This window comes from Tasmannia lanceolata, unplaced genomic scaffold, assembly GCF_043159265.1.
Source record: "Tasmannia lanceolata isolate RefF3 unplaced genomic scaffold, GAP_Taslan_0.1 ptg000011l, whole genome shotgun sequence".
NCBI classification, from domain to species: domain Eukaryota; kingdom Viridiplantae; phylum Streptophyta; class Magnoliopsida; order Canellales; family Winteraceae; genus Tasmannia; species Tasmannia lanceolata.
Window position 1 is genome coordinate 10,777,964 of NW_027518688.1, and position 25,665 is coordinate 10,803,628.

At 41.1% G+C, this 25,665-nt stretch overlaps 1 protein-coding gene across 1 annotated transcript; it reads right to left on the reverse strand.

Annotated features, from left to right (window-relative positions):
• Positions 1–3,867: 3,867 nt before the first annotated feature.
• LOC143885868 (pentatricopeptide repeat-containing protein At3g63370, chloroplastic-like) lies at positions 3,868–15,461 on the reverse strand. Its single transcript, XM_077389914.1, has 3 exons — positions 15,296–15,461; positions 14,949–15,238; positions 3,868–3,924 (listed from the first exon to the last, which is right to left on the reverse strand). Exons 1-3 carry the CDS (start codon positions 15,459–15,461, stop codon positions 3,868–3,870), a joined length of 513 nt encoding a protein of 170 aa, XP_077246029.1.
• Positions 15,462–25,665: the final 10,204 nt, after the last annotated feature.

Here is a 25,665-nt window from a genome sequence, read left to right on the forward strand (position 1 = left end):
TAAATTTAGAAGGTTTTTTTAAAAATTCATGAGATCACTCAAGATTTCTTATACACAACTTCGGGGTCAAATTGGACACACTGAAAATGACCAAAATACCGTTGTAGTGCAAAAATTGATGAAAAATAGGGAAAACCTGAGAAATTTTAAAAATAGTAGGTTTTCCTACTTGATCGAAAACTTGAATTTTCATCTTCCAAAGGCCAATGGAACCCCTTAGAGACTTTTAGGATTGCGAATCAACTTCGAAACTCCTTAAAAATGCAAGAATATCTAACCCAATACGGAAGACCGATTCAAGACTCGATGAAACTTTCGAATCTCTCACTTTTCAAAGCGTAGCAAAAAGGGGGTGTCTACAGTATGAAGGCTTAGCTCATTCCTATTAGAGAGAGGCTTTCAAATGCGCAAGGTTAACAAGACCTTGTTCATTAAAAAAAAGAAAAAGATATGTTTATTATTCAAATCTATGTTGATGAAAACCATATTTGGTGCTACTAATGATAAGATGTGTGAAGACTTTGCTCAATCCATGCAAAAAGAGTTTGAGATGAGTATGATGGGAGAGCTTACCTATTTTCTTGGACTTCAAATCAAACAATGTAAGAATGGAATTTTCATCAACAAAAAGAATACAATAGAGAACTCCTAAAGAAATTTGGAATGGATAGCTCTCAAATCAAGCCAACTCCCATGAGCACATCCACCAAATTAGAAAATGATGAAGTTGGAAAACCGGTTGGTGAAAAGAAGTTTAGATGAATAATAGGTAGCCGATTATATTTGACCGCTAGTAGGCCGGATATAATGTTCAGTGTGTGCATTTGTGCTATGTTTCAATCAGCTCCAAAAGAGTCCCATTTGATTGTCGTTAAGAGGATATTCAAGTATCTCAAAGGAACTCCTTCCCTAGGTTTATGGTATGAAAGTTCAAATGAATTCAACCTAGTAGGATACTCGGATTCCGATTTTGCCGAATGTAGGATAGATAGAAAAAGCACAAGTGGCACATGTCAATTCTTAGGAAGATCTCTTGTATCTTGGTTTATTAAGAAACAAAACTCCGTAGCCCTATCTACTACAGAAGCCAAATACATTGCGGCCGGAGCTTGTTGTGCACAAATCCTATGGATGAAAAACACTCTCATGGATTACAATCTTGAATTTAGTAATGTTCCCATCCATTGCGATAACACAAGTGTCATTAACTTGACAAAGAATCCAATTCAACATTCTAGAACAAAGCACATAGAGGTAAGGCATCATTTTCTAAGAGATCATTCTAAAAAATGGGATATTTTCATTAAGTATATCCACACAAATGATCAATTAGCGGATATCTTCACTAAACCCCTAAATGAGGATAGAATTTGTGACATTAGGAGTGGACTCAACATTTGGAGTTTAGATCAAGTTAAAGAGTTTGAAAATAAAGCATGATTAAGTGATAATGTTCTCTCTATATATGGATATATATATATATATATATATATATATATATATATATATATCCTTATCACCCTTGTTTTGATAATGACAACATGGCTTAAGATGATCAAACCCTTAATTTAAAACTCACTCAAATGGTGCCCATTGCCCACTTTGTTCAAAGGGAGAGTCGGTACCATCACTTTAATCAAGACACTTAATACTTTGGCCATGTGCCATCATCTAAATCATGGTTAAGTCATATGTGAAAATCATGCTTTGAATTTGTGTGAAAATGTATTATTTTTATTGGTAATATATGGGTATTGAATGAGCTTCACATTGCAAACATTCATGTATTCAAAAAAAAAAAACACACACACACACACTTGTCGGAACTCCGAGAATATTCTCGGAATTCTGAGCTCGGAACTTTGAGAAAATTCTCGGAATTCCGCAGTAGAATTAGAAGAAAAAAAATGTTTCTCGGAACTCCGAGAATTTTTCTCGGAATTCCTAGAATCGATCCAGGGTGTTTAAAACCCTGGACCGATCGTTGTTATCTTATTTTTCTTCGTTCTTTTTTTCTTTCTTTTCATTCTCTTTCTCAACCCTCTCCAAACCCTAACTTCTTAAACCTTATTTTGTTCCAAATCTATCCAAATCCACCCTTCATACATCATCTTCTTCCTCAAAACCCTAGTTTCTTCCCTTTTCACCCTACAAAATCCCTCTTTCTTCAAAGCCCTCTCCTCTCTCATGATTTTTTCCCCTCTTTTTGTGTCATTTCTTCCTATTGTCCCAACTCTCTCATCTCCATCCTCAATCTAACCCTTTACACCTCTTTTCCCTCCATTTCTTCCTCTCCATCACTCACTTTAGCTCTCAAATCCCTGATTTTTTTCTCTTCCATTTTCCTTCCAAAACCTTAGAAATTCGTCCCCTTACTAAAATCCCCAACTTTCCCACGAGTTTCTCTCTATATTCCTCCATTATTTTCTTGTTTTATCACTTTTCTTCCACTAGAAACCCTTCTCCTTCCATATTCTTCATTTCCTCCCCATCTAGGGCTCCAAACCCGTATTTTTTCCTCTTTCTTCCATTTTTCTACCAAACCTTAGTTTTCCAATCATGCCAAGGGCCAAAAATCTCAACATTGGGGGTTCTTCACAAGGTCAAGAAGATGAAGGGCCGTCGAGGAAGAAAGCCAAAGCCAAGGCTCCAGTTCTGGAACCGGAAGTTATTCCAAATTCATACTTCTCTAACCCACACGCCAAGAAGAGATGGCCGGAAATGGCGAATCGTGGCATCCTCACTGGTCGCTATATCAAGCCCGATATTCTTCAACATACAAGAGCAATTCGATGCCCTTGGGTGGACGCAATTCCTTTCTATCAACGAGCTGGTCTACCCTAGGTTGGTACGTCTTTTCTATACCAATCTCACTGTCACCCCTTCTTACTTTCAAATTGAGTCTCGTGTCAAGAAAACACACATCAAACTCAATACTCATCAACTTGCCAAGATTCTTGAGATTAGTTGTGAGGGTTTTAACCATTACTTGTGGCCTAAAAATGTGATCCATTCCCTTAATGATCTTAATCACGATACTGTCTATGGCCGGATTACCAAGCGATATAGACCCAACATGTATGTGAAAGCTTCCGACCTCATTCCTGTTGCTAAAATGCTTCATAACTTCATGTTCAACAACTTCACCCCTCGCGGTGGCATGACTGATGCTCTAACGCCCTTAGAAGCCTACATCATATATTGTATCCTTGAGTGTCGCCGGATTTGTCTACCCTACATTATCTTTCGTTTTATGTTCCAAACTCTTAGCCGATACCGAGCTTCTTTACCATATGCCATGCTTCTAACATGCATATTCTGCCATTTTGGCGTCCTTATGGATGGTGAGGCGACCGACACTCCCACCGCTCCATTCGACGATCGCACTTTTCGGTGCATAGCACTAGACAAAGAAGTTGTTGAAGTTGCGTCTGATAAAGAAGACGAAGAAGATGAAGATGAAGAAGAAGAGGCAGATCGGGATACTCAGGCACCTGAGGTACCACGGGCATTTCAGGATTTCGCAGCCATGCAGGAGGCGCTTGAACGATCCATGACTACACAGTTTGAGCGGCTTACTACTCATGTTGACACGGAGATGTCTACTCGATTTCAGACGCTTACTACTCACGTTGATGACCAGTTCACTGCCCTTTACCAGTACCTCTCCGGTGGTCAGTGGAGTCAGCCCCCTGGCAGTTCATCCTATACTCCACCACCTCCTCCACAGTAGTAGCTAGCTTCTGTTCTCTGATGGTTATGGGCATCTCTCTGCTGATTGGGCATCTATCTGTTAATTAGGCTATCTAGTTATTTAGCGCTATGATATGTGAAGTATTAGGATTGTATGTATATTGGTTTGGATCTTTATGGTGTTATTTGCTTTCTTGCTGTGTGATTCTCCGCAGTCATTTTGGCTGATACCTGTGTATGAGAATGCATGGCCAAGCACCTCATAGGACTAGCTGCTATGTATGACCTTTTATTATATATAGACTATGGTTTGCTTATGCGCTTGTGTTCTCTGTTCTTTCTCCTTTTCGCTCATATGCATTGTGTTATGCTCATAATCTCTCTTGCATTACTCCTAAGTTGATCTCTTGGTTCTCATATCCCTTCTTTCCTTTTGTTCCACCTTTTTTGTAATGACAAAAGGGGGAAAATATTTGAGCTCCCAAGTCACAATAATATACATATATTGAGGGGGAGCAAAGCTCCATGCTTATAATTTTGCTGTCATTTCTCATCATTGAAATTAATGCTTGAAATGGTCAATTAAATCATACTCTTAGAGGGAGCATTAATTGTTCTATTCATCCCATAAGGGGGAGCTTCTACCTTATTGTTAATTGTGTTTGTCATCATAAAAAGGGGGAGATTGTTAGCCCAAGGGTTCAACAAGTACTCCTATTGATATGTTTTGATGATTAACAAACCTAATTTGTCATAAAATTATTTTATGTACTAATGATCTTCTATGTCTAAGTAAATGTGTTTCAAGCATTAGTACCTTCAAGATTGCACAATCAATGATCAATTCATTCAAGCTCAAAGTGAAATCAAAGACATGAAAAAGGAATCAACAATATAAAGGCATCATCAAGGCAAGGTCATTCAAAGGCAAGATCGATTTCAAGACCAACAAGATGTAAATCAACTCAAAGGTAAAAGCTATGCTCAATCATCAATGGAGTTGATAGAAGATAAGTCAAAGCATCTCCAAAGTGCCAACAAGATTGAAGATTATGTTGTATTTAGAATGTAATGGTCAATCATGCGCTAGCTAGGTTAAAGGCACAAAAGAGAGATTAAAATCAACATAAGATGAACCTAATTGGACAAGTGAATGATCATGGTAGTGTCCTCACTCTTTGGACCCACCTGACATTCCATTTAACAAGAAACATGTGAATTTCGAAGGCTCAAAATAAATCAGCAACCAAAACTTGAAACCTTGCTGAAATAGCCTTCTCGGAATTTCGAGAAGAAGGCTCGAAATTCTGAGAAAACTTCTCGGAACTCCGAGAAAGGCCCTGTATGGAAAAATTAAATCTGTAACAGTCAACTCGGAATTCTGAGCGACAATTCCGAGAAGACTGTTGGGGAGTCTAAAAAGGCCATATTTGTGACTCCCCTATATATATGGACTCTTAGGCCTTAAGTACAACACTTAATGATTAAACCTAATATTCATTGAGCATTTATAAGGATATTTACTACATTATAACAAGGATTTTACTCTCCAATTCTCTCTTATGCCTTAATCTTTACTAGTTCTTGAGAGACCTTAGGAATCCAACTTGTTTATCTTTCCTTGAGTGAGTGAGTGTGATTTACATATTATTAGCCTACTAAGAGGCAAGTGTTCTACATTACTTCTTCTCTACATTGTACTTGGCAATGATGGGCGCCGTATTTAAGTCCCTTGGAGCTTGGATGCTCGGATTGTACTTGGCGGAAGAATGCCGTATTTAAGTTCCTTGGAAGAAGATAGTGGATACCTCAAGGAGACAAACTTGAGAAGAGTGGAGTAGGTCTTGGGTTTAAGACCGAACCACTATAAAAGCCCTTGTGTCAAGCTTCTTGTCTCTTCTTCTCTTCTCTTGTGGTAAGTGCTTTACTTTTGTCTTTGAATCTTATTTTTAATTTTTTAATCAAACTAAAACTAGTGTAAATAATTTTTTTTTAAATCCTTAAATTTTCAAAAGACACCCAATTCACCCATCCTCCTGGGTTGCTAAGTAAATTTCATGTTGATAGACAGAACCACTATAAATCTTGGTGTCTTTTCTTCTCTTGCTCGCCCTCTACACTTAGTGATTGGTATTATCTAAACCCTAACTTCATTGTCTTGCTTAATTGAACAAGGATTAACTACAAATTACTTAAACTTATAAACTGTTTTTAATAACCATTTAATTAAGACAATTTTAATTAACCAATTCACCTCCCTCTTGGGTTGCCCTACTTGTATTTCACCTACGTTGGATATGCCCAAACCATCTTAAGCGGTGCTCTCTCATCTTCTCCTCAATTGGTGCCACCCCCACCTTTTTACAGATGTCTTCATTTTTAATTCGATCTAACCTTGTGTGGCCACACATCCATCTAAACATTCGATTCTCCGCTAAACTCATCTTATGCACATGCTACTTCTTGGTGGCCCAACACTCTGAGCCGTACAGCATGGCTAGCCTCATAGCTGTCTTATAAAACTTTTCCTTCAACTTGGTAGATATTTTACGATCGCACAGAACTTATGAAGCATGCTTCCACTTCAACCAACCTACTCTTATTCTTTGGCTAACATCATCTTCAATCTCTTTTTCCTTATGAAGGATTTAACCAAGATAGCGAAATATAACCCTCTTAGGTACCTCCTGTCCAATCATATTTACTACATCGTCGCCCCACCTCCTTACATTACTAAACCTGCACTCCATATACTCTTTCTTAGTCCCGCTCAGTCTAAAACTGTTGGATTCCAAAGAAGTTCTCTATAACACTAACTTAGCATTAACTCATGCTTTATCCTAATCTCTAACTAACCAAAATACCCTTATTAATTTTATTAATACCCAAGGTGAGTTGGGAGGAAACTACTCTCAATTGAGGGAAAACGACTTGGGTATTTTACTTAGGCTTTCCCTCGGTAGGTCAAAGACGAACCAGAAGGGCCCCTAATTGAACTGATCCCATTAAGCAGTGACCTATATTTAAAAAGAGGAATTAGGATTAGGTGTCCCAGTGCAACACCCTCCCAAACTTGAATTCTCAACATTATCTTTAATTATCTAAAACCCTTTAGTAAAATCCGAAGTATAGATTAATCTAAATCTAAGTTGCAACCCTGTTAGATCTCATGTTACAAGGTTTTCATTTCGCGTTTTTCCGGCAAACCATAATAGTGAGGGACTAGAGAAAGACATCATATGCAAACCATACAAAGATACACTTGTTTTGGAACTACAGCCACTAAACTCGAAAGATGGTTTTGCTAGTTTCTTGAGTATTGCCACTGAACTTGACGTTGCTTATCAAAGGGTATATTTAAAAAAAAAAAAAACTTGATTGGTAAGCTGGGATCGAACCTTCGACCTCAAGGTTGAGAAATAAAGCCTCGAGCAATGAGCAACAGTCCCAGCCCCTGATATTTAAATCTAGGTCCCATTGTAGATATGCCAAATCAAACCGGGTTGGACTATACGGAGGGTATAATTTGTGCCCTATAATTGAACAATTAAAACAAAAATACCAATTTTAATTTAACAGCGCGTTTGAAAGACATCACGCTGGCTATTAAAATTCTTAGATTATAATTTTTGAGACGTTAGCAATCAGAGGATGGGTACACTGGATGAATGGTCTAGAGCGATTATGGCGTCATCCACATGTCCATAAAGAACAGTTGCATCAAATGTTTATTATAGTAAAACTTTCATGGTGTTGAACCAGTTCATTTCTCTATTTATTTGTTGAAATGTTATCGGCAAAACCATATTTTGATATTTACACTAACACATCTTGTCTTTTCTTCTTTAATAATTGGCTCGTGAGAGCTTTTTGGGCACAGCTCTTTAAATACTAAAAGACAAGATGATTAGTGAAAATATCAAAATATGGTTGTGCTCGTAACATTTCTGTTGTTTAATCTATATGAAAGTTATGACAGTTGGGTGCTTTTAATTTTTTATTTGAAATGGATAAAGATTCACTCCTGCGAAAATTGCAGGCGTGGAGAGGTTCTGAACTGCGCAGGCGTGGAGAGGTTCTGAACTGCGCATTCTTAGGGAAAAGGTATTTCTCCCTCTGTCACTTCTCTTCTTTTTGTTCCTTTGGTAATTTCTTACTTTTTTTTCAAATTTGATCTAGGCTTTTGGCTTTGCGTTGTATGAAAAAACCCAGTTCTGAAATCTCTCTCTACTTTAGTAATATTTTATTTTTGGCAGCAGCTTTTCCACATATCACACGACAATGGGCGTGTGATCAATTGGTGTAATGGCCAAATTTTCAGGCCTGCTATAAGTGAAAAAATAAAATTTTACTAGGCCTTCATAGGTTTCATACAAATGAGGGATTTGCTAGGGTCCATCGCAAAAGGCATTTCTGGCTGGTTTGTCGCATGTCAGACCAGCCACCTCGTGAATGAAGACAACAGCCTTTGTCTCCATTCACGACGTGGCTAGTCTCACGTGCGACAAACTAGCCGCGAAATGCCTCTGGCGGACGCTAGCAATTCCCTATATATGATACATACTCTCACTCCATTGAATCTTGGGGTTTCTAATTGTTGGAAGGCTCTTACAATTCTCCATTGAAGAATGTTTAATAAAGATGTTCCATTATTAAAGCAACAGCGTGCTTCGTATTTTCTCCTTTTTCGAACAGGGGGTGAGAAGTGCATTGTCCCGGCCCAACAAGTACTATGCTGACAACTAAGCAGCTTCGAACCTAGACACCTTTTTCTTAAATAGGAAAAAAATTGAACACATGGGACCAATTTCAGCTGTTTTCTGTAAAACCGAGGGGTCCCACCATTGGACTGGTCTTCTGATTTTCAACGGTGCCATGTCATCGGTCTACTAACTAGCCTAAGTTTTCTCTGTGGCAAAGTGGGGAGTAGGGGTGTAAACGGATCGAATTCGGAGCGGATATGGCTATATCCGAATTCGATTACAGTATACACTATCCGAATTCGGATTCGGATTCGGATTCGACGGATATTTAATATTTATTACCGAATTCGTATCCGTCGGATATTATTCGAATTCGGATATTATCCGTATCCGTTTATCCGGTAAATTCGAACATTTTATTGCAGCACTTTATCTTTTTTCTCCTACTTACTCGGATGAATTTTCCAAACCCTAAAACTAGACCTCTACATTCTCTTCACAAAATTAACTCTCAAACCCTAAAATATATGAGATCATCTTCTTCCTTTTAAAACAAACGCAGAGAGAGAGAGAGAGAGAGAGAGAGAGAGAGAGAGAGAGGGGGCGATGGGGATGGATGATAGTGTTGGTAGTGGTCTTTGGGTTTTTCCTTTTTTTTTTGTGTATATGATGGAATGGGTTTGGGCTATTTTTGTTTTTATTTTATTTTTTCTAAAAAGAATATTCACTTTTCTTATAGAAACAAAAGATAATGTGTCATTACTAAATATAAATATTAATGATATTATTAATAATAAATAAAAAGGATTTACTTCTCAGATTCGGATGTTAAACGGATCGGATATACCATTTACCAGATTCGCATCCGCTAAGAGCCGGATATCTCATAAACGGATTCGGATAATATCCACTTGAAACGGATTCGGATAATATTCGCTTTAAACGGATTCAGATGCGGACGGTAATCGAATTTTCGAATATCCATTTACACCCCTAGTGGGGAGGTATTTGTGGATGTTATATGCCCTAAGAAAAGATGCTGGTGTAAGCCCTTAGAGTCCCGTATTTTTTCCAAAAGTACTGTACTATACGGACCACAGCATAGGATGATCCAAACCGTCCATGTGATGGAACACAACGTAAATAGGTTGTTCCCTAAAAATCATTTCCGTAAGATTATCCTAGCCCTGCAATCTATTCTATAATATGTAGTTCTTCTATAGATCAGAGTGTTGGCATCATCCTACAGAAATGATTTTTTGGGCACAACCTAGTTACGTTGTGGCCCATCACATGGACGGTTTGGATTATCATGTAGTGTGCCCCATACAGTACTTTTTGAAAAATAAGGGACTATAAAGGCCGTGGACGGAAAGGTGCGAAGGGGACATGTGCCATGTCATTCTGACATGTCATCAACTATGGCTTTAATCCCACTAAGTTTTCAATGTGGCAAAGTGGGGAGGTATTTGTGGATATTATATGCACCCCCTCTGAGATAAGATGCTCCTAGAAAATGATGTGTTTTTGGGACGATTTGTTGGCCCTGCTTACCTCTTATTCTGTTTTCAACGCAAAATAACTAGATGAGGGCAAGTGTCCATTGTGGGAAATGTCTTGAGAGAATCTCTGATCTGGCCGATCCTAGCAGTCCAATTTGTGTTGCCCTTACAACAATGATTAAAAATTAGAAAATTAGATTATTCAAATCTAGCAAGCAAATCACCCTTGATTAGAGAATTAGGCCTTGGTTGGATTCCAAGAATTTTTTGGAGAACTTTGGAAAGGAAAATTATTTCTAAATTTTCTTACTTTCTTTATAGGCAGAAAAAGATGATTTGAACCAACCATATTCCATCATTAGTTCATTACTTAGAGGGAGCTTCAATTTACAATAACATCCCTCTAAATTAACCATAATCATATCATTTCCCTCTAAATTGTAGAAAGAAATATTATTACTATGCAAACAATTTCCGTCAGAAATGTTTTTCTTTTAATCCAAATACGGCCTTAGGGGGTAGGGGTGTAACTCAGGTCCGGTTGGGTCGGGTTGAGGCCAACCCTAACCCCACCCGAGATAGCATTCCCTCAACCCCAACCCAAGCCAACCTAAGCCTCAGGTTGAGGATGGTCAACCGTAACCCAACCCACCTCTAAATCTCTCAACCCTAACCCAACCCCTCTAACCCAAAATCGGGTCGGGTTGAGTCGGGTTGATTTGTGTTCACCTTGGGCCAAACAGAAAATACAATAACCCAAAGAAAATAAAGACAAAATTAGAGGACGGTGGTCGGGTTCAGGTTCCGGTCAGGTTGCCAGGTCCTCAACCTTAACCCAACCCGAAATTAAACCGGGTTGGATTTTCCCAACCCTAACCCAAGGATCATACCAACCCAACCCCAGCCAAAATCGGGATGAGCCTGTCGGGTTCGGGTTGAGCCCGACCCAAGTTGCACCCCTATTAGGGAGTGTTTGGATCTAGGGAAAAGAATATTATGGAATACAAGATTTTCGAGGAAACTTTTTTCGGGGGTCATATTTTATGAGATTTCTTCTTTCATAGTTTGATTCACAGCAATTGGTTTTTATGAATTTCTAAGACCCTGCTGGTTTAAGATTATGGAAACCGATTGTGAGTCCAAATCAATTATTGGACTCAAATTTATATTTATATTTTAGTCCAATAATTGGTTTTGGACTCAGAATCGGTTGGCATAATCCCGAACGAACATAGCCTGGTTCAACATACATCTCTATGTGAGAGTTTTTAAGGTCTCGTGTAAGAAGAAAAAGGTTAAAGAACAATCAACCAAACCAGTTAAAGCCCATTGATTTTGGCATGGCTATTTTGCAACATCTCTCCTATGGATAAGATCATGAAGAAAATCAGGTTAGAGCTAATTTTGTGGATTTTATACTGTTAGGCCTAAAGTTGGTAACAGATATGGCAATGACGTAAAAGCTGATCTGGCGGGCCCAAGGAGCTGAACTGAGAGAATTGAGTCCTGCACAAGAGCACACGAGGTTAGAAGACCAACCCGGAGTCGTTGCTCCGGACGGGCCCTTCGACACTCAAGTCAGTATGAGTAGAAGTGCAGAGCCAAACTTTTAGAGTGGTAGCTTAGAAGTTACTATTACCCCTTGCTTTGAGCCTTGAGAGGCCTTTTATAGAGGGAGACCTGGGGTGGTTGGATTACCTACCCCAGGACAGGTGTCGGCCCTTTTGTGGATTTAGGTTCACCCACTCTTAGGCAATTACAGAATTACCCCTGGGCAGCTGTCAGATTTGTGGTGGGCCCTTCTGGGGCCACGTGTCGACAGCTCATTAATCGCTGTTCTTCGTACCCCATCAGTTGCCCCCCAGTTCTCCAAGTCATTGTAATGATTTGGGGAAGTGTGAGGAGTTATATTCTTAAATGGTAGGACTGAAAATCTGTCCCGCTAAGCCGTCTGTCCGGCCTGGGACAGCCAGAAGTGGAGCGGAAAATTTGTCCGGCTAAGCCGTCGGTCCGGCCTTGGACGGCCAGAAGTGGAGCTGGAAATCTGTCCGGCTAAGCTGTCTGTCCGGCCTGGGACAGCCAGAAGTGGGGCGGAAAATATGTCAGACTAAGCCGTTTGTCCGGCCTAGGATGGCCAGAAGTGGAGCGAAAAATCTGTCCGGCTAAGCCGTCGGTCCGGCCTGGGACGGCCAGAAGTGGAGCGGGAAATATATCCGGCTAAGCAGTCTGTCCGGCTTGGGACAGCCAGAAGTGGGGCGAAAAATCTGTCCAGCTAAGCCGTCGGTCCGGCCTGGGATGGCCAGAACTGGAGCGGGAAATCTGTCCGACTAAGCCGTCTGTCCGGCCTGGGACGGCCAGAAGTGGAAGTACTAAATCTGTCCGGCCAAGTCCTGTCTAACTTGGGCCGAACTGATTTTTATCGTCTAGCGGACGCGTCATATCATGTCCGGCTTGGGCCGGACTGATTTTTATCGTTTTACGGACGTGTCATACTGATTTTTGTCGTCTAGCGGACGCGTCATATCCTGTCCGGCTAGGGCCAGACTGATTTTTGTCGTCTAGCGGGCGCGTCATGTCCTATCCGGCTTGGGCCGGACTGATTTTTGTCGGGTTGCAGACGCGTCATATCCTGTCCTGCTTGGGACGGACTGATTTTTGTCGCCTAGCGGACTCGTCATATCCTATCCGGCTTGGTCCGGACTGATTTTTGAGACGGGCACAGTCACTTGGATAATCTTCAACCACTTAGAGATTCTTCCACACCCACATTTATTAGCGCCGTTGCTTCGAAGTGTGTGCCCTTCCGCATCCGCATCCGCATTTATTAGCGCCTGCGGACCCCGATCCTGAGATGGACGAATTCGGCGAGGGATGCGAGGTCCCCTGCAATCCTCAAAGATCTCCACATGTGAAGGAGAGCTCAACCAAGGAACTCTCAAAATAGGTGTCACTCTCACATCGTAGCATGAGTGGCGATACAAAACGAATGAGGTACATCCTGATCAGGAGCCAAGGCTCGAAACCGAGATGTACCTAAAAATAACTCAGAGTTGCCATCCATGGACACGCCATGGAACCAAAACAAATGCTCTGTCTGCAACGGATAACCAAAGATACAAAAGGTCCGTGCCTGATTACGAATGGGGAAGGTCTGAAGAGCACCCCAAATTCGTCCGAGTGCAAGCACTTGGTCTCTTATGCCATTTATTATTAACCTCGAAGAGTTTTGGGCAAAAATCATGTGAAATGGGAACAAATATCCCCGAGTGGACGTCTAACTAATCATGCATGACTCGGGGATGAAATAATAAGCATACACAACATAAATGAAAGAAGTGTGTCACCTAAGCATCGCTAGGTTATGTGTGACATGCCTAATGGGTGTCTAAGTTCTGGTGGGAAAACACATGCATGCTACAGTTAAAGGTATAAGGTCTACGCGTGAAAGTAAGAAAACATAGCAAAACACACAACATAACAAAACAAAAAATCCTAAGACTCTAATGACTAAGCCCGAGTCCTCGGATGGTCTGATGTTCATCCAAAGAAGCCTACGTATCCCCGCCTCCGTAAGAATCAGAGCAACGTAGTTCTTTACGCCTATTCTAAGCTATGATGCCTAAGACACCTAGACCTCTATCCTAGACTCGATCTAAAAGACAGGACCAGTTATTAAAGTTTCCTGTACGATTATTTAAATTCCAGTGAATTGTGGATTTTAGGACACCTATATGCCCTAACTAAATGCAGATTAGCCCTAAGCTGATGCAGGTGGTTCCTACAACCTATGTGTAACTAAGCTGTGTTTCCTAAGAAAAACAAAGGGTGGACTAACATATCCTACTCTAGTCATCACTCAGCGATGTGGATCGCTGACTGACGGGACGGAGGTGCCCCTATAACTCTAGGACAAACCCCTAACTCTAAAACAAGCACACAACAAACAGACAACAAATCGAAGACAAAACCCTAACTCTAAAACTCTCTATCTAAGACAAAGTCCTAACTCTAGAGGAAGATTTTTGAAAACAATGTTTTAGAAGATTTTTGGTATTTTTAAAAGGGTTAAATGATTTACTTACAAAGTTTGGCTGGACTTGGGATATGTATCCCAAGCTGCACTACGTACCTCGTGGAAGAGGATCAAGCCAACGTAGTTCGAAACGAACTCTCCTACTACGCTCCTAAAGCTTTAAAGCATTTCAAAATGACTTAAGGTTTTTGATATTTTTCAACTGTTTTTTAATTTTAAGATATTTCAATGTTTTTGATGTTTTTAAAGTTTTAACATGTTTTTGAATTTTAAATTTTAATTGTTTTTGTATTTTAATGTTAAAAGTGTCTTTGGATTTTAAAATATTTTCACTCTTAAAGGGAACGCGCAAGTATAACCACAAACTAGGGCACCCTAAAGCTAAAGGGGAAATTCGGAACAAGCAACTGGCGTCTCAAAGAGACAATCCACAACAAGAAAGTTAGTGTCCCAAGAACAGAGAAAACAATCTAAGATCCCAAGCACGGAAGGCTCTATATGACTGAGTTAGTCTCTAATGGAAAAACTCCTAACTAATAACACTAGGGAGGGAGTACAAATGAGTCAGAGACTCTCTAATAACACTACCAAGTCAAAGACTCGCTCTAAAAGAGGAGGCCACTCTAACATGAGGCTAGGTAAGCCTCCTAAAGGGGAAACTCTCTATATGAGACAAGGCTTGTCTCTGAGACACAAATGACGTAAACAAAGGTTCTGATGAGACTGGGCAAGTCTCCTATATACAAAAGAGGGCTCAAAGTATCCCTATCATCGCCCTTGCAATGAGAAGGGTTCTAATATCTAAAAGGCGTCTAAAAGACTAGGCAAGTCTACTATACAAATGAGGGGTATGCTACTTGGACTGAGCAAGTCCCCTAAGGATGGGCTTGGGCTAGCGCCTTAGCCGCCCTTTCAAGAGAAAGGGCCATCTAAGATTTAAAGGTACCTAAAAGGAGAAGAGAGAAGAGGGTACTACCACAACCAGGTAAGTCCCTCTAATGATGGGCTTGGGCTAACGCCTTCATCGCCGAACCCTAAATGACTGCAAGCAGAGAATAATGCAAGGAAGGCAACATGGTCCGGCATCAAATCACTACATTTAATTGTATCAAATACTTTACATGAGTTATCCACATTTCCACACCTTGCATACATATCCACAAGTAAATTACCACGAGAGCCATCCATGACCAAACCCCTCCTAATTACGAATCCATGAACTTGTTTTCCTTTTCTCATGGCAGATAAAGAGGCAATAGCTGAAAAGACGCTCACTAAGGTTACTGTATCAGGTTCAATACCAGCCTCTAACATATCACAGAACAAATCAAGAGCTTCATTTGCAAGCCCATTTTACACATAACCAGAAAGCATCGAATTCCCCGAGACATAATTTCTATTATCAATCTCCTCAAACACTTTAACTGCATTCTTCATTCGTCCCGATCTCGAGTACATAACAACCAAAGCATTAGCCTCAAAAACATCAAGTTCATCATAAGATTTCAAAAGAGCAGCATGTATCTCCATGCTTAATTTAATAAATGAAAGCTCTTACAAGTTGAGTGAATACAAAACATAGGAATATCAGTTTTACTCATCAACAGAAATAACCAAAAGATCCCCTTCTAGGTTTATGAAATCAACACTGCTATGCTTTGATAATCACATTGAACTTGCCTTGTCCTCTACTATTTATTGGCATCAGAAACCATTACAACTCTCAACTCATTCACATAAAACAAACAAGCAGCCATGTAATTAGGGAATAGCCAAAAGAAACATTTCTCCAACTAATAATAATGGGGTCAAATCATTCGGATCATATCTATGATCCAAACCTCTAAATTTTCAGATTAAACCACTTACAAACAAAGAAACACTCAAACGTCTAATTAGCAAAAGAATGCACAAATTCAACACATCTAATTAATAAAAGAATGCACAAATTCCATACCTCAGATTGCCTCGATTTGATTTTAAACCATGAACTGAAGAAAACATAGGGTTACCTCTCAGCCGATCTCCTTCTTCTCCTTGCTTCACTGGCCCGGATCTTTGATGAAAAGGATCAGATCGGAGGAACGACCGGAGCATGGCCGGAGTTAGGCCGGATTCCGGGAGAAATCTCACCGGAGAAGATGAGAAGTTAGGCTTTCTAATGGTTGAAGCTAGGGTTTGAATGGAATATGAGATTTGGGGCTTTGATGGAGATGAAAATGGGAAAGGTATAGGTGAAATCTGTAAGCAATCACTAGAAATGATGGAGGTAGTGGAAGTGGGATTGAAGGTGAGAGGTGACTGTGGAATGGGGTTTGCCGGATTCCGGTGGGATGATCGGAGTTGCAGAGAAATGGGAGGTGGGTTTGGGAGTAATGATGAGGGTTGAAGTGGTGGATCTGACTGGGGTTTGGTCGGATTCCGTGGTGGTGGCGGGTTATAGAGGCCGGAGATAAGGTGGGGGTCGAGCGGCAATGGAGATGGCCAGCGGATGAGGGGAGAAGAAGATGAGATGGTGGATGGGGTAGATGGAGGTGATTCAGGGATTTAATGGGTAGGGGTTTTGAGGTGGAGGTGGGGATGAAAACTGATGGTGATGGACGGAGGTGGCTGTTAATGGAGGGGGTCGGCCGGAGAAGATGGTGGTGAAGAGGGTTTTGGATCGGAAATGGCCGGAGGTTTGGTGGGAGATGGAGATGGAGCCGGAGAAGAGGGTTTATAGGGAAATGGGAATGGGGGCTGCAGATGGTGGTTAGAGGTGGCTGGCCGGAGAAGGAGCGACCGGAGGTGGTGATGATGGTCAGATCGGTGAAGGCAGCTTGGTGGCCAGTCCTCCTGCTCCTTCCTCTCTCTCCCTTGCGGCTGCAGAAATTCGCTCCCCTTTTCAAACCCTAGTTCGTTTACGATTTAAAGGAAAAATAATAAATTCTCACCCCCACTATTTCATGGACAGCCCCCTCTGCAGATAACTCACCCCCCTTATACATTCATACGACACCTCTTTCCCGGCTAGTCCTATTTGCCATTTCTCGACAGATTTTGCCGAAACTTTACGGGGACCTCGGTGGGACCCTAAGCTACCTCAGGGTTCAATTTATGATCCCAACTCACTGATTTGATGAGGTTAAGCACAAAACATGGAGGTGCAGGGCATGGTCAAAATGGGGTGTCTACAATGCCCCTCTTTAGCAGAGCGTGTGTAACGCGCGAATGCCAAAGCTGAACAGACAACACATTTTGGCTGACCCGAAAGCAAAAATAATTTTCGGGTTTTCGAGTTCTAAAGATGGTATTCACAAAGGCACACAACAAAGTAACCCTACGAGAATCAAAACTATAAACAGAAGGGAGAAGACCTCTCACCGACCCTTAACTCGGCAATCACGACATCTCAATGAGATGACCTCTCTCTAATACTCACGACTCAACTATCTAAAACAATACGCAATGGCTCTATTAAAGCAAACACAAACATACTCTTTCAAAACAAAGCTTTAAGAAAACGAACACAATGAAATTACTTTTAGAGAATGCAGACCATTATCAATGCAGATGTAAATCAAACACTCAGACAAATATGAATCAATCACTCAAAGAATATCAAAACAATCACTCAAACAGTCTGTAACACTCAAAAAGTCTCAAATCAAACACTCAAAAAATCTGTAACGCTCAGAGAGTCTCAAACATACACATAAACCTTTATACTCAAAGAGCCTCAACTACCCGAAGAGTCTGTAACACTCAAAGGGTCTCAACTACTCAAAGAGCCTCAAATCAATAAAAAACATTTATACTCGAAGAACTTCAACTACCCGAAGAGTCTGTAACACTCAAAGGGTCTCAACTACTCAAAGAGTCTCAAATCAACAAAAATCTTCATACTCAAAGAGCCTCAACTACCCGATGAGTCTGTAACACTCAAAGGGTCTTAACTACTCAAAGAGTCTCAAATACATCAAAAACCATTTATACTAAAAAAGCCTCAACTACCCAAAGAGTCTGTAACATTCACAGGGTCTCAACTACTCAAAGAGTCTCAAATCAACACAAAAAACATTTATACTGAAAGAGTCTCAACTACCCTGAAGAGTCTGTAACACTCAAAGGGTCTTAACTACTCAAAGAGTCTCAAATCAACACAAAAACATTTATACTCAAAGAGTCTCAACTACCCGAAGAGTCTGTAACACTCGAAGGGTCTTAACTACTCAAAGAGTCTCAAATCAACACAAAAAACATTTATACTCAAAGAGTCTCAACTACCCGAAGAGTCTGTAACACTCGAAGGGTTTTAACTACTCAAAGAGTCTCAAATCAACACAAAAAGTATTTATACTCAAATAGTCTCAACTACCCGAAGAGTCTGTGTGGACCCCGATCCGAGAGAGGCGGGGGGACGTGCCCCCAGACGAGTCTCAGGATCATCCACGTGAAGGAGAGCTCCACCAAGGAACTCTCGAAAGAGTGCCCCTCACAGCATGAGTGGCGATGTAAAGTGAGATACCTCTCGATTCGGGGACTAGCCCGGATTCGAGACGCACCTTAAACAAAGAAAGAGTCGCCATCCAAGGAAGTAGGCCCTGGATCCCATGCTGTGCTCTGTCGCAACATATAACCAGAGATACAAAAGGTCCGTGCCTGATGACGAATGGGGAACGGTTTAGGCGCCCCCAATTCGCCCAAGTGCGAGCACTTGGTCTCTTATGCCATTTATTATTAACTGTGAAGAGTTTTGGAATCATGCAAAATGGGAACGAATATCCCCGAGATAACGTCTATCTAATCATGCATGTCTCGGAGATGAATAATAAGCACACACAAAAAGAAATGACAGACATGCCACCTAAGAATAGCTAGGTTATGAGTGTCATGCCTGATTGGTGTCTAAGTTCTGGTGGACAAACACACGCATGCTACAGCTAAAGGTATAGGATCTGTACATGAAAGTAAGAAAACACAGCAAAACATACAGCACAACCCATGACTCGACACGACAAACCCTAAACTCTAAGGTGATACTTGACTCGGACCAAGATGGCCATCCATCCTGGCTGCACTACGTATCCCGGCCTCGGGAAGAATCAGAGTCAACGTAGTTCAGCGACCCATGCTAAACTATAATGCCTAACCCTCTAGGACCGCTATCCTAGACTCGATCAACTAGACCTGACTAGTTTTTAAAGCTTCTTGCGCCATTACTTAAGTTCAAGTGAATGGTAATTTTTAAGACTCCCTATATGCCCTAACTAATGCAAGTGGACCCTACACCCTATGTATGACTAGGCTGTGCGTCCTAAGGAAAACCATGGGCTATCTAAGCGCATTCTAGTCTAGCCATCGGCTCGACTAAGTGTCCAGCCGACCACGTCTCGAGGCCTCCTAACTCTGAGGACACTCACACGACAAGACTCATCATATCAACACAAACAGGACAGACTCCTAACTCTATGACACCCCCAAACGTCTAGGACAGACTCCTAACTCTATGGGAAGATCTCTTGAAAATGATTTGCAAGGTTATTTTGAAGAATTTTTGTATTTTTTGAAGGTTTGAAAGGTTTTGAAGCTGTGGAAGTTTTTGAAGTTGTGAAAGTTGTGAAAGTTGTGACTGAACTCAGGATGCCAGCTGCAAGCCTGAGCTGCCTACGTACCTCTCAGCTAGGGATCAAGCCATCTGTAGTTCGGACCAGATTTTTCTAACTACACTCTTAAAGACTCAAGATTTTTGAGATTTTTTATATTTTGAAGTGTTTTTGTTATTTTTGACACAAGAGGATAGAATCCTATCATCATAAGGGTAGGACAGACTCCTGATATCCCGCAAAGGTTGGACAGCATCCTATGCTTTGCGGGGGAATTGGACAGAATCATGACTTTGCAAGGGTTGGACAGCATCCTATACCTTGCGAGGACGAGACAGAATCTCATGACTTGAGGAGAGATTGGATAGAATCCTAACCCGTATGATGATAGGACAGACTCCTGAAGACTGAAGAACTAACTCCTATGCTGAAACTGACTCTGAAAGATGAAAGGGCGGAATCCTAAACTCTACAAGGGTAGGACAAACTCCCAAACCCTAGAATGGTAGGACAGACTCCTAAACTCTCTATGACGGACTCTAAAGAGGAAGAAATCCCTTAACCTGCGAAGACTCTAAGGCAGGAAGGGAAGGGGTTGGCTCAAGAAGCATTCCGTCATAGCCTGAAGCCCGACAAGATATTCCCAAAATCGATATATCGTCCATAAACTGGTCAAAGTCCTGAAGACCAAGGAATTTCCTGACACCGAGGAAGATCCCAAAAATAGAAGAAGAACCAGTAGAGTGAGAGAATGAGACAATGGAAATGGGACATTGAAGCTCAGATCTAGTTGAAACTGGAAGGTAAAATGTGCAAGTTACCCTTAAAGTCCAGAACAAGATTAGAATAAAGGGCCAAACCTATGACATTTCTATCCGAACATACACATGTCTTTTGGATACCTACTGTAAAGATCAGGAAGAGAAAAACGTAAGGATGCAAGGGACTGGATCCTTGCCCTTACACAGCCTCTGTACACTTCAAAAGTTGAGTATCAAAGTGAGGTTCAAGTTGGGAATGAGACTACATTTCCATCTTCTCTAGTGGAAATACAAACTCCATTTGGTAATGGGTCACGGGCTAAGAAATCTATAGAGGGTTCACTTGTATTTTAAGTGATCTCTCCCGTTGACAGAATCTGAATCCAAAGGGGGCATCATACGGGTGCTGGGCTTATACAATAAATGATCCACTATCGACCTCCACATTTCGATATTTGAAAATGGCATTACCAATTTGGTTGCACTCCAATAAAGACCACGGGTAGGGAATGTAATCTAGACCAAGAAATGAAATCTATCGTTAGGAAAAATATTAGCTCAACAATTAACACATAGCAGGACAAAGGGACACAATATGAGAAAACGGAACATGCGTTATCTCCTTCTCGTGTATGAGTTATGTTGCAAAGACCTTGAACAGATTATGGATTGTAGATCGTCATAATTTGAGCAATGAAGGTCTTACCGTATTTCAATGATCACACTCTCTCATTATAAACTAAGAATGAAAACTTTGATGCCTTGCACGGGTTCTGATGTCCAATTGTGGCCCAATAGAATACTAGACACAACAGAGAGAGCATATGTACTTAGTCCTTTCCTGAAATCAATCTGAATTTAACAAAACAGGGAGTGAAATGTAGCTAGGACTAACTTAAGGGATTCATCAAAAGGAAGTAGCAGAAAGATGACAATCAAGAGAAAAATGGGTTTCATACAGATACCTCCCAAAATCCAAGCAACAATCACACAAGGTTCATGGAACAGAATTCAAAGAAGCTGTAAAGCAACAAATTGCTAAACATAGCAAACATCAAAGTCAAGATTACCCACACAAGATTAAACAAGAAATGAAATTGCAAGGAGAAGATAGAACTGATATTACCTCTCGACCACGTCTTCTCCTCTTTGCCCAAAATGCCCAAGAAAATTCTTTCTTCTACCCAAGTAAATTCTTCTCCTTTTCTTCAATTTCCACAAAACCAGAGAGTTCTCAGATCTCTCTCTTTTCCCTTTTCTTCTTCTTCTTATGTTAATCCCTCCCAATTTCAGATCTGGGATGACAGGAAATGGGGATCCAATCGAGGGAGTGGGTGGCTATAATGGAGGCAAAGGGTATAGAAGTGGTGGCTATGGGTGGTGGTAATCGCAGAAAATGGGCATTTGACGACGAAAAAAAATGGAGGTGACGGCTGGGAAAACAGGGTCATGGAGTTGGATAAGAGAGTAAAATGGATGAAATGGCCAAGAAATAGGGTTGAGAATGGAGTTGGGCGATGGTCGAAGAAGGTGGGAGTGGCCGGATTCCGGTGGGCGGCTGGGATGGTAGTGGTGGTGGAGAGGGGCTTTAGGAAGATGGGTAAAAAAATAAAAAAGGGTAAAACAGAGGATGTGGGTGGCGTTAATGGTCATGTGAGGTGGGGTTTCCATGGAGGAAGGTGGAGGTAGTGGCGGCCATGGAGGAGGAGGAGAAGGTGATGGAGGAGAAGATGGGTGTGGCCGTTAATGGTGGAGGCGTAGCCGGAGTTGGGAGAGTTTGGGTTTTCAAAAATGGGTTTTGGGGAAAAACGGCTGAGATGGAGAAGAGGGTTTGGATGGTGCGGGTGATGGAGATGAGGAAGAAAATGGGGGTTCTGGAGGCTCGGATTCCGGTGGGTGGCTGGACGGAGATGAAGAAGAGGATGGTCGGTGGATTTTTGAAGATGGGTTTGGGGAAATGGCAGAGATGGCCGGTGGGGGGAGGTTGCTGAGAAGGGGGTTTGATGGTGGTGGTGATGGAGTAGTCGTGCGAAGGCCAGCCGGAGAAGGTGGGGTTGGCCTGCCGAAGGTGGGGTGGGTAGGTTGTAGAGATGGGTTTTAATGGGGTTTTGATGCTGTAGGAGATGGGGATGGTGGCTGAAAGGAGGGTGGAGATGAATGGAGAAAGAAGATGGAGAGGTTGTGGGATAGGCTTGCCGGATTTCGGCAAGCTTGCCGGAGAAGATGGAGATGGGGTAGGCTTTCTCCCTTCTCTGCTTCTCCCTCTCTCTCTCTGTTTTATTTTCCAACGAAAATGAGACCCCTCCTCCTCTTCCTCTTTTTTTTTGTTTTTTTATAACTAGGGTTAGGGACCTAGTTCTAATCCTCACCATCCATCTCCTTTGATGGCCTAGATCACTTCTCCTTGTGCTAAAATCTGAAACCCTAAACATGTGCTTTCCATCATGGCCCTACACTTGTCTCCATTTTGATCTTAGGGTCCTTTGTCATTGCTTATAGAGGAAGCAATACCAGTCTTCCAAGAATGCCCTTTTGGAGAGGGGGATTTTACTCTTTTACCCATTTTATAGAAAAAGCAACATATTTGCCAACCCATTCTTATCTGGACAGCCCCCTTTTGGATTATTTTCACTGGCTTTTCTCTGCCTAGGGCACCCCCCAACTTGACTAATTCGACCATCTTCTGCACTATTTTCGAAATAAACCCCATTACCCAGGTAAATTCTGTTGAATCTCGACGAAACTTCATGGGGCCCATTGACGGTCTCAAGCTATCCCAGATTTAACCATGGAGCCTTAAGCTGCTAATTTATAGGTTATTATTATTAATTTTTTTCTTTTCTTTTATCAAGGACTTATCCGGGTCCAGCTGCTCAGGGATTTTCCAATTTTTTGTTTTTTTTTTGTTTTTGTTTTTGTTTTTAGGGCATGGTCAAAATGGGGTGTCTACAGTCTGTAACACTCGAAGGGTCTTAACTACTCAAAGAGTCTCAAATCAACACAAAAACATTTACACTCAAAGAGTCTCAACTACCCGAAGAGTCTGTAACACTCGAAGGGTCTTAACTACTCAAAGAGTCTCAAATCAACACAAAAAATATTTATACTCAAAGAGTCTCAACTACCCGAAGAGTCTGTAACACTCGAAGGGTCTTAACTACTCAAAGGGTCTCAAATCAACACACAAAACATTTATACTCAAAGAGTCTCAACTACCCGAAGAGTCTGTAACACTCGAAGGGTCTTAACTACTCAAAGAGTCTCAAATCAACACAAAAAACATTTATACTCAAAGAATCTCAACTACCCGAAGAGTCTGTAACACTCGAAGGGTCTTAACTACTCAAAGAGTCTCAAATCAACACAAAAAATATTTATACTCAAAGAGTCTCAACTACCCGAAGAGTCTGTAACACTCGAAAGGTCTTAACTACTCAAAGAGTCTCAAATCAACAAAAACCATTTATGCTCAAAAAGTTTCAACTACCCGAAGAGTCTGTAACACTCAAAGGATCTCAACTACTTAAAGAGTCTCAAATCGACAAAAACTATTTATAGTCAAAAAGTCTCAACTACCCGAAGAGTCTGTAACACTCAAAGGGTCTCAACTACTCAAAGAGTCTCAAATCGACAAAAACCATTTATACTCAAAAAGTCTTAACTGCCCAAAGAGTCTGTAACACTCAAAGGGTCTCAACTACTCAAAGAGTCTCAAATCGACAAAAACCATTTATACTCAAAAAATCTCAACTACCCGAAGAGTCTGTAACACTCAAAGGGTCTCAACTACTCAAAGAGTCTCAAATCGACAAAAATCATTTATACTCAAAAAGTCTCAACTACCCGAAGAGTCTATAACACTCAAAGGGTCTCAACTACTCAAAGAGTCTCAAATCGACAAAGGAATTGCTAAATTATCTCACAAGACCACCATATTTATATGCCCGTGATGTAACACGGTTCCATATAAATCCAGGTTTGTATGCCCATCATGCAACACGGATCCATACAAACCTCCACGCAGATATGCCTGACTCCTGACTTGTTAGGTAAGGACACACTGCGGACACTTCAAGAGTCCGTAACACTCCGAGAGTCCCCAAATGCTACGCTCAAAGAGTCACTCTTTTTTTTCTTAGAGATTGAAGCTTTACCAAGGCAACACTAACCAACTACTCGACAGTAAGAATTAAACAAGCACATTAATCAATCAAAAAGCTCTTTTTGCTGGGGATAAGATTTTTTGAAAATCTTAATCTAAAAGAAAACAACTTGACGGGAGAGCTTGAACCAAAAGAGAGTGTTCAAACTTCTCTAGTCTATATCTGCTGAGAAAGTCTATCTCAATTATCAACATGTTTGATATCTTTTATGACGTACTCTCGCTCTTCCAGTGCCAAACACTTCGGACATTGAGAGAAAAAATGATAAAAATAAGAAAAAGACTTCTAAAGATTCAATCAAAGAAGACTCAAATTACTCAAGAGACTTGACTCACTTTTGATTCACCCTTAGATAAAATGTGTTATTTTATTATGGTAAGGCTAGCCACTCTTAGAGTACTCTCGAAAACAATGTCAAGAGGCTCTAATTTCCTCCATCGAAAATCCGTCATGGTTATTACCCCTTTGGGTTGCTCGGTTTTAATCCCCCTAGTTTAAAAGGATATCAAAGTAAGTCTTATCGACACTACTCGGATTCCGGGATCCTGCCCTGTGTAGTGGTTGCTTCTCCGTCTCCTTGATTTCTCTCTTCGAAAGAAAGCACAACTTTTGCCTTCCAAGTTTTCGGTCTAAAAGACCACTTCTTCCAGCTTTTGCTTTTCCCCTAGTTGCACTCAAACTTTGGAATCTTCACAACTGAGGAACTCCTTCTGCTTCTATTCAACTCAATTTTTCGTGGGAAGTCTTTGCCTCTAACTAGATTGCTTCTTCAAGTTGTCAATCCAGCAAACCGCTACCCTTATTTTTTCTTTCTGTTTTTTCTTTTCATTCGTCTCGAACCTTTGCTCGTTTCACCAGAAGGACTTTTTAGGTGGGCTTGAGTTCAAAAGGGTTAAATACCTAAGGTTCTAAGGATTTGGACCGTATGTGGTCTAGCCAGACTACCTACGTACCCCAAAAATAGAGGATCAGATCCGCGTAGTTCGCTGTGGGGTTTATTTAAAGAATGGTTTAGCATTTAACTTCAAAATTTTGAAAGGGATTTTATCCCAAGGTTTGACCGAACCTGAATTGATCAGGTTGCCTACGTACCCCTGAAGAGTTAGGGATCAGGTCCGATGTAGTTCGGGTGCATAAATGCCCCGGGTTTATAATGTGGTTGAAAGAAACATTTGGCTTTAAATTGCTGGCCTAAAGGGTTCTCAAAAGGATTTTAAAACGTTAG